The sequence below is a fragment of the Epinephelus moara genome, chromosome 22 (genome assembly GCF_006386435.1).
Source record: "Epinephelus moara isolate mb chromosome 22, YSFRI_EMoa_1.0, whole genome shotgun sequence".
Lineage (NCBI taxonomy): Eukaryota > Metazoa > Chordata > Actinopteri > Perciformes > Serranidae > Epinephelus > Epinephelus moara.
In genome coordinates, this window is record NC_065527.1 from 17,329,219 (window position 1) to 17,342,376 (window position 13,158).

General features: G+C 41.8%; 2 protein-coding genes across 2 annotated transcripts in view; both read right to left on the reverse strand.

Annotated features, from left to right (window-relative positions):
* Positions 1-1,293: 1,293 nt before the first annotated feature.
* lratd2a (LRAT domain containing 2a) lies at positions 1,294-3,510 on the reverse strand. Its single transcript, XM_050034376.1, has one exon. The coding sequence runs from the start codon at positions 3,023-3,025 to the stop codon at positions 2,201-2,203; it is 825 nt and encodes a 274-aa protein (XP_049890333.1). The 5' UTR covers positions 3,026-3,510; the 3' UTR covers positions 1,294-2,200.
* A 3,849-nt stretch (positions 3,511-7,359) lies between these two features.
* Positions 7,360-13,158, reverse strand: part of fam91a1 (family with sequence similarity 91 member A1) — a 34,030-nt gene continuing 28,231 nt past the window's right edge. Inside the window, exons 20-24 of the mRNA XM_050034589.1 lie at positions 12,917-13,063; positions 12,422-12,523; positions 12,131-12,254; positions 11,941-12,010; positions 7,360-9,702 (exon numbers count right to left, since the gene is read on the reverse strand). Coding sequence (XP_049890546.1) covers positions 9,517-9,702; positions 11,941-12,010; positions 12,131-12,254; positions 12,422-12,523; positions 12,917-13,063 — 629 coding nt within the window. The 3' untranslated portion in view covers positions 7,360-9,516. The remainder of the gene's footprint in view (positions 9,703-11,940; positions 12,011-12,130; positions 12,255-12,421; positions 12,524-12,916; positions 13,064-13,158) is intronic.

Below are 13,158 nucleotides of genomic sequence, written 5' to 3' on the forward strand. Positions count from 1 at the left end.
TCCCTAACTGCGGGGAGAACGGAGCAGGCTTCCCCAGAGGTCCACCGCTTAACCCGGTCCGTCTCCTCCATACTTTGACTTATTTCCACGCTGCCCAGCAGCAGTAGCTTGGAGAACGGTCCCTCACTGCGGGGAGAGGGTTTCCCCAGAGGTCCGCCGCTTAACCCGGTCCCTCGTCTCCTCCACACTTTGACTTATTTCCACCCTGCCGACAGTGAGACTTATATTCATTGTGCCGACAGTGGCTTGGAAAACCGCCCATAACTGTGTCACACGGGGAAGAGGGAAAAGGGAAGGCAGCTGGAGTTCCTCCAACATTTGCGGTTAGATTATCATATTTTTTTATTGAAAAAATATAGGCTGCTTCGGCTGATTTTTTTATGCGCACAAGTGCCCCTAAATATTTTTTACAGTTCGCACACACCTATTTTTAGTGTCTAATGTCTATTTGCAGTGCTGTTTGAAAGAGACTGTATGCAAACTGTACATTTCCTGTGAAAATGGAAGTGTATTTTGAAAACAGACAATGCGCGTAACCGGCTGAAGTTTACACAGTATCCCAGAAAGTCAACAACCAACACACAACGCAGGGTACCTTGCATTTCGTATCTGGACGTGGGGAGTCCATGACCAAACGTCGATATGTGACGAGGTCGGAGTGAGAGAACTTTTTGCTTAAAGTGGTCAACACAATTAGCCAATTTCAAAATAGTTGTTGATTACGTTTCAGTTTTGGAATTAACAGACTCACTCTGTAGCACAGGTCACGCTGGTGTACCTCAGTTAAAAGTGTGTCAACACCGTGAGACGAAAAATAGCAGGATTAAACCTCAAGCTAGCTCGCTATAAACCATTAACCTCATCTAATAACTCAGTTGGTGAAACTGGTTTGTCCCTTTAGCAAAAGTTGGACAAATAAAAAACAAATCTACCCGCCAGTTACTCAAAGTCATACAGACTTTTCTGATGTAAAATTTTAGGGCCAGTATTTTGGGCTGATCCAGTGTAGCAGGTTAATATCTAAGCCAAGACTTCCTCTTCCATATGGCGGTCATAGCTAATCTCTATAAGCAGATATCAGACGATAGCCTATGACTTCCAAGACTGCGTTTCGGCCAATGCGTTCCACCTCTCCATAGAGACCTGCCATTCAAACGTGATTGGTCAAAACCAGAACACTTCTGATACCAAAATCTTGTTCTGTCTCCTACAGATATCTTAAAACCTGGGGTAAAATCACGCTTCATTAAAGAAAGGAAATGGCTTGACTTATAAATACTGAACATTAAAGTTATTTGTTTAACATTAGCTGAGTTAACTCTGATCTTTAATGAAGAAGCTGTCAATAGAGAGAAAAATAAAATTCAGATTTTCTCTGTTTTGACAACGATGTATAAAACAAGTCTTCTGCAGCGGGTCCAACAATTAACCGGTCCAATCCAACACTAATGGATTTCACTCATTTCTAAGAAACACTTCAAGATGACAGAACGGCACACATTATTGGTGTTAATTGGTTGAACACAAATTAAACGTTATTCTTGTGCGTGTCAATAAAACAATATGACAGAAGACTCGTTTCAAAAAGAGACCAGGTGTCATGGTTTACTTGAGCTTTGGGTACAGTCAAGACAGACTTTGATCAGTGTGACACAGGACCAGCTCCACAACACCCCCCCCCCCACATGTGCTGGTGTGAGAATTACCCTCAAAGGCAGAAAGGATCCTTCTTGTATTCAGTGAGCAGCTCTGACACTACGCTGTCTGGGCGAGCTGAGGGATGAAGTTAAACCACACAAGGATCAAGTAACAGGACACACTATGAATAGAGAAACATTCAGTCTACTTACAGGAACGGGACAGTCTGGTGTGTAAAGCTCTGTATAAAACTATACATTCTGTGTGGAGGGGCTGTCAGAGCTACAAACAGCTAATTTAATCAATTTAATTCCTCCCAGATAATTGAATTCATAATTGCTAAGGCCATTTAGCATCTGAGGATGGCTGTGGCTTTAAGGCATTGACATTGTGTGAAAACAATTAAAATGGCAATGTCCAAGTAGAAATGATGTGCTCCAGTTAGAAATAAAAAGAAGGAGAAGGCTTGCTATAGATTAAAGCAGGGTGTGACAGTTCATGTTTGGTAAAGGCTACTCTACTTGCAAAGCAATTATTCTGCAGAGCATCCAAAGGGCAGCCATCAGTCTGCGCCTGGCTCACTTTTTATCTCCTCCACGCTGCTGAAGTGAGTGGCCAGCTCCTGCAACACGGCTGTCCTGCCCAGGTGATCGTTCCTCCTCTTCTCCATGATCATGTCCTCCAAACTCTGAAACTCCAACACGTGCGAGTGTTTGTCCGACATGAAGATTTTCAACCTGTAGGGCTGCTTGCCTATCCGTATCTCCCCGCCCATTTTGAACTCCCTCTTGCCGAACCTGCACCAGGCGGCAAAGCACTCGGAGTTCCTCCAGCTCAGCTCTCGGTCCTTTAAGCCCACTTGCTCCATCGCGTTCTGCACCACCACGTCCGGACCCAGAGCTTTGAATTTGTACAAGTCGTTCACAATCCTACACCTCCTCCCCTGACTGGCGTCTGTCAAAAAGCTGTTTTTCACCTCAGCTCTGTGCAGGTGCACCACCTGGAAGTCCCCCACGTACACAGCCCAGTGCGGGAACTGACCCGTTGCCACAAACTCCACCAGGTCACCCGCTTTGCATTTGTTGAGTAGATTCTCCGGGGAGTAAACCTCCAGGCTGGCAGACTTGACGCTCTTCTCGTAAATGCATTCATCTCTGTTATAGACGGCGCACTCCACCTCGTCGCGCTGGTCGTATTGTTTCTCTTCCTGATTCGGGTCCTTATCGGTGCCATCGACCGCACAGCCATCCTCCAGCTCGTCGTCGTCGTTAGAAAAGATGTACGAGACGCCAATCCGTGGACCGTCCTCCGTGTCCACTCCGTTCGGGTCCACTGTGGGAACTTCTGCGTAACTTAAATGTGACAGCTTGTCCATCTGGTTCCCCATGCCGCTCCTCACCTCAGGTAGCAGCCTGTGTAATACGATCTGATGCCGAGCGCTGTTACCGCTCGCCAAACATCACCACCATCTGCCACAAAACCTCACAGGCTCAAACTTCCTTCTCCCTGCCGTCCGACAGGGTTTTTATCCAAATTACGCATAAGAATATCTCCGTGGTGTGACAGCTGGGATAGCCTGTTAGTGCCCCATCAACAAGTGGAGTTGGGAGGAGAATAGAAACTGGTTTGGAGAATTATTCGTCAGGTGTAGCTTCCTAGACTCACCTGCTGTTTCCCTGCGTAAAGTTCCGTCACAGCAATGAGAGTTAAAATCCAAATCCTCGATACACAGAGCTGCCCGTGTGTTTGTCTACACCGTAGGTGAAGTAGTCCTCTGTGCTGACGGCGCATACACTGCGCACTGTGCAGCAGAGATCCGTCCGGCTGATCTGGGGCTCGGCATCGCCACAGCGACTCTCTCCAGCTACACACAGCCCTGCGTTTAAAGCGGAAGTGCGCGTAATTTCATCACCGCAGCTTTTATATCCGCTCCTTAACTCTGGAACAAGACTTAAAGATGTTGTGCGTTTGTCTGAACAGCTTTGAGCATAAAACTTTTTTTCTATTTGGCTTTAATTCAAATGAAATACCAAACTTGATGTGTGGAGTAAATTTTCTGCTACTTTTCTCTAAATACTCTCATAATGCAGGCTATATTTTTACTGAGGGTTTACATTAATAAATGATTTAGGATTTTTTAAAATTAATTTAAATAAATAATTTTATCATTTTGTAATTTATTTTGTTAGTTTTCTGTATTTTATTTTTTCAGTTTTCCAGTTTTAGTTTGTTTTTTAATTACAATTTTTTAAATCTTTTTTCTTTAGTTATTTTTATATTTTCTTAGTTAGTTTTTAACTTTATTTTGTTGGTTATTTTCCATTTTATTTATTGATTAATTTATACGGTCTTTTCATTGTATTTTATAGTATGTAGATTTTTATTTTAATCATTCATCTATTTTGGTAATGTCATTCCTTTTATGTGTTATTTTTTGGTTTATTTATTGATTTATTATGAGGTCTTTTTTTATTTAATCGATTTTTTAAAAATTTATTTATCCATCTTTTTGAGTTGTTTGTGGTCATTTAATCATATACTGTTTTTTGTCTTATTTATTGATTTATTATGATATTATATATGATATTATTATATTTAGTTGAATATTTTTATTTTATTCATCCATCTATTTTAGTTAGTGTCGTCCATGTTATTTTATGTGTTTTTTGTATATAATTTATTATTTTTATGTTATTTATTCATCTATTTTTGTTTTGTCATTGTTTTCTCTTTTGCTTTTGTTTTATATATTGATTGATTTATGTAGTCATTTTATTTCATTTTAATGTATTTATTCATGTTGCTTTTATCTGATTATATTTTTTGTAAATCGCTCTGTGATTGCAAAGTCAGTATGTAGAAAAATGCTGAGTTAGCAGACCTCCATCCTGGATTTAGTAGCTGAATGTGGCCCCTTTTTCAAATTACAACCCAGTGAGAAGGACGGTGAGGGTCCAACATCTGCGGGTATTTTACTGTTTCGACCACCTGTCTGTCCTTGAATGAACTGAAGCTGCGCAGTCATTTGCTCCCTCTCCATCTCCTGGTGGGACCATAATGTCTCCATTACGTTTGTAGTGGTTTGTGGCCTGCCTAGACTCGCTCGCAGTTATGGGCTATTTTCTCACCACTGTATCCCACAGGCAAGGGGAATGTGCTCAGTATGCCCCAAAAATGGCACACGCTGCAGCAGCCTCCGTGTGAAAACACCTGTCCTGGAAATGGTATGACTGTCAGTGAGAGACGGAGAGATGCTGTGGGGTGTGAGCCTGTTTGACAGGCTGGAAATAGAAACAAATGTTCACATCTGTGAAAATGAGAGACAGACAGAGACACAAATTAAAAAAAAGAGCAGATGAACCTGAGTTCGACCCCAACACTGAGCTGAGTAGCCTACCCACTGGAGGGACCGATTACAAACTGACTGCAAAGTCATCCAGCACAGCAGATATGATATAGAGGACGTGTCTCCACAGAAAAAAATGTCTCCTTCTGATCCAGTCATCTAGTTTAAACAGGCAGAATGGCCTCGTTGGCCACAGTGGACCCAGCAGATTAGCATGGAGGCTTTTGGGCAGCACTCCTTAAGACTATCAGGTTAATTAAGAGACTGAGCTTTCTTTGAGCTGCACAGGATCACACTGTGTGATTTCCAACTTTGACTAATCCAGATTGAATGTTTTCCCTTGTTAGTAGGATAAAACCCAGGTCACAGGGTTCAAATCAAATGTCCTCATAGGATTTCAGGTCAGGACAGAGCACAGCAGAAATTAATATATATACTGGGGGGGCACGTTCCCCAAAATATTCAGATGTACCCCAAATTTCCCCCTACCTGATATATTGATTAAAAAATTTTAAAGAAAAACAAACTGCTGTGCTCTAAAAGGCAATCACACATCGGCATCCAAAAATAATTATTAGCAAATTATCATAAATAAACATAACAAATTGCTATTATTATTACCTCCAGTTTTAGTATTACAGTGTACTGCAGCTCTTTATTTTATTACTTTAAAATTTATTAAAAAGTGGAAAACTAGAATGTAATGAATGTATGAGTGTTACGTGGGCTATACTACTGTATAAAGTATATATGTTAGGCTGTGTCATTAAAGTGTCATGAAAAAGTTAAGAGAAAAGTGATATCATTATGCTGGCTCCCTTAAATGGCACTCAGTTATCAAAACTTTTAAGAATCCCTGATCAGAGATTTTGGTTTCAAACGGCTCTAACATGGTCACTTTAGCTGTTAGGTTACAACTACTGGAATAATTTTTTATTTATCCGCTATAGATTTTTAGCTCAACTCATCTACCGGTTTGCGCCAAATTTAGTACAGACATTCATCGTCCCCAGATGATGTATCCTAATGACTCTGGTGACCCCCCACTTTTCCTCCTGCACCACCACAGGTTGACATTTGTGGTCCTGAGCAGTGATGGACTCAGGATGTTTGAAGGGCAGGGGCGAAAAGGAAAAAAGGGCACCTACTGCATGACATGGGGACAAGAGGGCAGCCAAAAGGGCACATCCACTCGTTTTCATCATTCAAGAGGGCAGCTGATAGGGCGGCACCAGGGGGGGTGATCGCACAGACCCATTTTAGTTTAAAATGGGTCTGTTTCTAAGTCCAGCCTCATTGAGCTGTAGCTGTAGTTTTGTCTCCTTTGGCAATACAGATAACTATTTATAAGTTAGGTTCAATACAAACGTGGGCATCTATGTCAGCCTACACTAAGAGAGATAAACTGCTGCAGCATGAACTGACGCCATAATGATGCAACACAATTCAAAGGAACATTATCTAAGATGTTGCACTTACAGTTTTACTTGAAACGATGATAAAGCACAATAAAAGAATTCAGTGTTCAGCTATACCTGCCTCTCTCAGTGCTCGAGAGGCAGGTATAGCTGGCCTTTCCTCAGCTTTGGCTCAGGTCTACAGTACGTACAGTATGTACTGTGTATGTGTAGAGTTTTTTTTCTATTCACAGCTTTTCTGCCATTTCAGCCTGAAGCCTCACAGCAGTCCCAGTTTGACAATGCATGTGATGCAAGTCAAAAATAACAAATGTGCAGGATGCATTCAGCAGATGTATTACACCTTTCCCGAGCATCAGTCCAGGGCTGTGGGTGTTAGAAATGAAATGAACTGTTAGAGTGGTGACATGCAGCCCATTTGACCGCCTCTTGGAGCGTCATATCCTCCGGTGGCATGACCCAGTTTATGCCCCTGGTGCCCCCCGGTGACACACTGTAATTTGCGGTGCTGGGAAATTACTGGAGCAGGGAGGCCTGGGAGACATAGTCAATTAGGCGGGGCTGCACCTGTCCGGTGGGGGCACAGCCAGCCACAGACTGACACCTTAATCTTGCTCCCAAAAATGTGGGTTTTTCATAGCTTTTTAAAAAGCTTTTACATCCATGTATGAGACTTTGTTTTTCAGCTAAGTACTCATTTAAATCTACAAGGATGGGTGAACAAGTGTATACTTGAGGCAGATGGACAGAGCATTCGGACCGCTGCGTCTTGCACACCATCTGTTCCACCTGGCTAGGAAAACATCTACCGAGTACGGCTTAATATCGTGTAATGTGATTGGCTACAATTCAGAGCCAGTAGGGACTGAAATCAGTGATACAAAAACCTCAAAGTAGAGATCGGGGGGAAAACGACACAGAGAGACATTTTCACGGAGGAAAAAAAACAGTTTGATCTTATTACATATTTATTTATATTTTCATATACTTTTTACATATTTATTTGTAATAATAACATGTATCTGGAGCAGAGGGGAAGTGGAGCAAGGATGAAGGAAGGGCATGTTGAAGGAATGTCACTTTCTTCTTTTTTTTTTAACCCATTTAATTACAAGAGCATCATTATTATTAACTCACTCAATGATATTCACAGTCCCATTAAACAAGCTACAACAAAGATTTCCTAAAATAGAGGCTGACATATAAAACTAGCATTTTTTTTTAAACACTGCGGTGGATGTGTACCTGGGGGAGGATGGGGGGGTGACTGAGCACTGCAACTAGATAACAGACAGGCAGGAGTGGGGGTCAGGGTCTTATTGTGAAAGGTAGGCGTGTATGAAAACACACCAAGAGTGAGATGTACAATACACACGCATACACAACATACACACAACAGTTTCTACAGTCAACATGCTTCATCGGGACCTCATGTTAATCTTTTTTTCTTCTATGTCAGCATCACGTTATTAGAAACAACCACAAGTGGGTCCAAAGCTGCAGAAGGCAGATTCCTTCAAAATAAAATAAAAAATAAAAATCAACAAAATAGGTTAGCACTCTAAATGCAATAAAAATACTCTATATTCTTGGAGCCACACTGAAAATTCATGACAGACTTCAGATACTTTTTGGGCCATCATATCTCTGAAACGCTGGGCAAAGCATTAGCATTTCTGTCCCATGGGTCTGTGACAGCCTTCACAGCGACGCTGCCTTCGCCTCTCTAGACTACAAACCCCATTTTTCAAAACATGGTGTAAACAGAATCCCTTGGAGAGTGTGGTGGGCTGGCCAAGAGTGCACTGCACTGCACTGCACACAAACTGGAGTTGATCCAGGGAGAGATACTGGCAGGCAACTGTGGCAACAGGCCTGGGTCAAACACACAGACCTGACTGTTCCCGTTCTATGCAATTAGGTACACTTGGCTGATCTTGTCGAATTCTTGAACAGGGTGACAGCTGGTAGTTTGTGGCCCGATGCTGTTGATTCTATTGGTTACAGACACTCAAATGTGCATAAATCATTTGTATAATCTAAAAAAAAAAGGCAAATAAACATAAGTAAATCAAATCCGGAGATCTGATCACAGACCTGGTAGTTTCTGATTGGCTGACAGTGATAAGGCAGCAAAGTAATAGGAAGGACAATAAAGCAGAAGATTTAAAAAAAAAAAAAAATACACAGGAAAAGAAAACGGTCTTTGGTGTTCTCGTGTACTGAAAAAGAAAGATAACAAAGAATAAAAAAGCTGCAGTTTCTCTGATGCCCCGTCGGTTTCCAAGAGGAAACACTGTCTTGTGGTGAACGTGAGCTCTACTGTATGTGCGCACTACAAGGGATCCAATGTTTTTAAAAAAAAGAAATTACATGACATTACTTCATCTGCAGGTTTAGAGAAACCCCGCACAGTGCAAATAATAAATGCCCCCAATATTGATTACAAGTAAAGAGGAAAGTATTTCTTTTATGGTACGAGTTGTGCAACAGTATCATGCATCAGATCACCTAACGTGAGACAACACAGGGAGGCAGCGGGGTCTGTGTCTGGAGTCCAAAAAAGTTGGTCCTACAATATGCATATTGTCAAATGATTCCTGAAGATGTCTGTTCAACACTTTGTTTATTTTGTGGGTCGATTTAAGAACATCTATACAATTAATAACCACTTTACACTCCGCTCTGAAGGATCACAGAATATCCATTGATTGAAGGGTGGGGTGGGAGGGGAAGTCAGTGGAGAACAGCGTGCGCGTGTCCAGTTAAATGGTCTTCCAGGTTATATGCTGTTTACCTGCATCACTGTTATATACTGTGATAATAGCACCACTCCAACAGTTAACACTGCCTTGCTACGAATATGAGGAATCACAGAGGGGAAGAGCGAGGAGGGGAGGGGTAAAACTAGTGTTGGCAACACTGTCAGAAGATGATTCCTCATACAGTAGGTGAATGAAGTGCTGGCGGGGCTAATTTTCCCATGATACTGATAGACAAGATGCAGAGCTGGACCTTGAATAACATTTTCCTCAGAGAGAGGGTGGTCCTTTTCGATGAGATGACGTTTCGCCTCCTGACCAAATCTGGAAGTTTTTTGGAGGGGGAGGGGGCTTATGAAGGTTGGTCCTTCTGCAGAGCTGAGATGTCCAGAGGAGGAGGGGCCCGCCCGCTCCACTCCCTCAGCTGCCCGTCCTTGAAGAGAAGGTTAAGGGCGGGCAGGGGGACACCGGACTCCGCCGGGGGCTGACTGAGAGGGTTCGACACGCCGCTGTCCAGGTCAGAGGGCTGGGCACCGTCCTGCCAACACAGGGCAAATGTCACAGATCAGAACTCCAGGTAGAGCAGATGATATGTAGGACAAGGATACATTTCTCTGGGACACAAAAAGTTGGGCCAGACTGAAAACTCAAAGTACAGGTCAAAATATTTATTTCTCAAAAATGGTTTCTCGCTGATGTATGTTCAAGTTTTCATTTTTCTCATCAGTTTTTTTTTTTTTAAATTAGTTATCTGACGCTACAAATAGAAGGTCTGACGTCATGACTGGCAGCTGTGTGTGTCAACTGGTGTGCTCGTGATCAATGGCACTGCTCTCAATTGGTCAGACAGGTTTATGGGCAGAACTTGATACTGAAGAGAGCACAAGATGGCAGCGGCCGTATGAAGGATTTTTTGGCTTCTTTTTTGTACAGTGGGAGGAGGTGGAGACGTGCTGTCCATTTTTATAAACAGTCAGTAAATCGTGGCTTAAATGAATATTTTACCTACAATATGATCATTTGTATGTCAGTTAGTCACCCTGTGTTATGTTGAATTTGTGGAGAAAACTTTGTTTTTCTCACACATCTCCACAGTTGGCAATTTTCTTAAGTTCAGAGAAGCATGATCGTGATATCTGGCTGACGTGTTGATCTAGAGACAGTGTTTGGTCAAAAATAACATCTCTTCACAAATTCATCTTAACACGGAGAGAGTATTTATATATATATAGATATGCAAATGAGTTTGTGGGTGAAGTATGCATCAAAACATTGTTTATAAAATCTACAGAAAGGCTGAAGAGGCTCAGTTACATCAGGAAGTTTTGTGACACAAAAGAGATCCCATGTTCAAATGTTAAATTAAAACTACATATTCACCATGTCCTTCCCCTTCCTATTAAATTGTTTTTCTATTAAATTTTCCGCTCTACCCAATCGTCTTGTTTTTCTCTTCTCCCTTTCCTCGCCCTCACACACATCCTCGCAGAGTGACACGACAAACCAAAACATTTGCAAATCAACAGAACACCTCATTTCAATCTCGACTCCACTCGCACATAACCCTGTGTTACGGCACTCAATTTCAACTATGATAATTTCCTTGCATTTTTTGTTTTGTTTGTTTGTTTGTTTCCTCCCGTGTCCTTCTTTCGTTTCTGCTTCGACTTCCAGGACACAACAAGTACAAATGTAGCCTGGGAACCAGACGAATCCGTGAGCTCAAGTTTTATTTGCTTCGGCAGATAACTGCATTTGCAATTTGGTCTGGTGATGTCAGGGTATTTACAAAACCCACTACTTTATGACTGGTGTGTTATAGGCTTTGTCTTTCACCTTCAGCAAAACAATATGAAAAACTTGATAAATCAAACAAGACTTTAATTGTTATATTCACCTTTAGTTTGAAGACTATTCCCAAACTGACTGTGGGTCATCTAATGATAAAATATCTTTATGGATGTGATATATGAAATGTGTAGCATCCAAATACCTACTGAATAAAGATTAGAGAAACAGCGTGTAAGATTCAGGGGGATTTAGTGGCATCTAGGGGTGACGATGGCAGATTGCAAACGGCTGAAACTTCCCTCAGCTAAATTCTTTCAGTATTCAGAGTTCAGGATGAAGGATAGGATCCATTTCTTCCAATATCTCCCCCTAAATCCCACACAGTGAACCTTTAACTGATTGGTGCCAGATTAGTAGACTGTATTATTTAATCATTACTGATTCAAAACTAAAGGTTTTATGAAATAGCTGCAGAGAGCAGCCATGGTGGTTGGTAATTGTTTTGCATCTGCTATTTTAAAATTATCACTTAATTATCTCATTATCTCAAGATTAAAATACACCATAGTGCTGCTCATATTTATTCTCTAAGCCTGTTATTCAAGCTGAAATATTTAATCACACTGTTTCCTCATGTGATGTGTGTTAAATATCTCATTATGTACAGATAATAAATTTATGGTTTTGCCACACATTTTATTTCACGCTGTGTAATAGCTGTGTGTAATATCCTTTCTTCTCTTCTCTCTCACAGTGCTGTACTGAAGAGATTCTTGCATCTACGCCAAATTAAACCAACAATTCTACTAGATACGTTTATAAATTATTAATCAGTCTTTGATTATTTCAAGAGACTCTTTCCTGAATGCTGATATTTTTACTCCACATTTTCTTTTCTGTTCCTTTCTGCAAATATTCTCAAGTGGCAACCTGAGGAGACATTTGCAAAGTGAGCAGAGCAGCAGCAGCAGCGGAGTGTCGTTACCTGGAATGACTGAACGAAGCTCAACACCTTCAGCGATAGCTTTCGGCTCGAGTGAAGAAGCTCTTGAAGGCTGAAACAACAACAAAGCTCAAGTCTAGCGCAGCAACAACACATCTTTACACTTTTCTCAATGCTTCTTTTTTTTAAAGTGAAAACTTTGAGCATGCTGGGTGGGGTTTTTCTTTTGTACCTTTCGTTGCTGCAGAGTTTGTGCGAGGCGATTTTTCGACACACTTTGCGGTTGAGCTCGGAGCTGAAGAGGGGCATGCCGAAGCACAGCTCAAGAGGGACCCACTCGTCTTCAGATGAAAGGGCTGAAAGAAAGGGATTGGTGAGGGAGAGGAGGACAGGTGATGATGATACATTACAACATGAGACACAACACCATAAACACCTCTTTCAACCCTCAAACATCTGATTAAGTTACCTTAAGGTATTCTAGGAGAAAAAGAGATAAATATATAGAAAACACTTGACTCACTGTCTGTCTTTACTTTGCCATCCCCGTTGTTTTCTTCTGTCACAAGCTCAAAGGACTCAGTGCTGCCATTAGTGTCCAGGCCTCCACCTAGATGGGTGTCCCCTGCAAGAAAAGCAACAAATCTCCATCAGCATTACGGCACAGAAAAGTTGTTTCACAGCTACATTTCACGCACAACTTCTTCAGTCAACTAAAAACAAATGTGTGCATTAACATCTATGTTAAACAAAATATGTGATCACTCATGTCAGCAACATTCGATCAGTAAATCTCAAGGTAAAGGCTAACACTGTTCGATCCATGTCCATTAGCAAAGGCTATCACAATCAGGGGCACAAAACAGAATAATTAAACTGGACTGTGAGCAATCTTTATCTAATTTGCACCAGCAGTGCCACAGGACATTGTTGCTAATTCAACAATATGTCTTGTCTCTCACATACAAACATCTGCATAGGCACACAGTGGAAAAAAAAAAAAAAGAGCGTGCCCTACCTCTGCACTCGGTGCTGTCGCTGGCCCTGCGACGGTGCCTGTTGTTAGAGTTGAGCATGGTGATGTAGCCGCACTGATGCTCCAGGTCCACGTGCTCCCTCAGCTTCAGCAGCGCTTTGTGCACACACATGTTGGAGTAGGAGAACTCTGCACAGGAAGGAGAGACGACACAAAGAGTGGGAGCGATGCTTCAAGTGCAGCACTCAAACTGATGAACAGGACTCTGTCGATACTTCTATAAA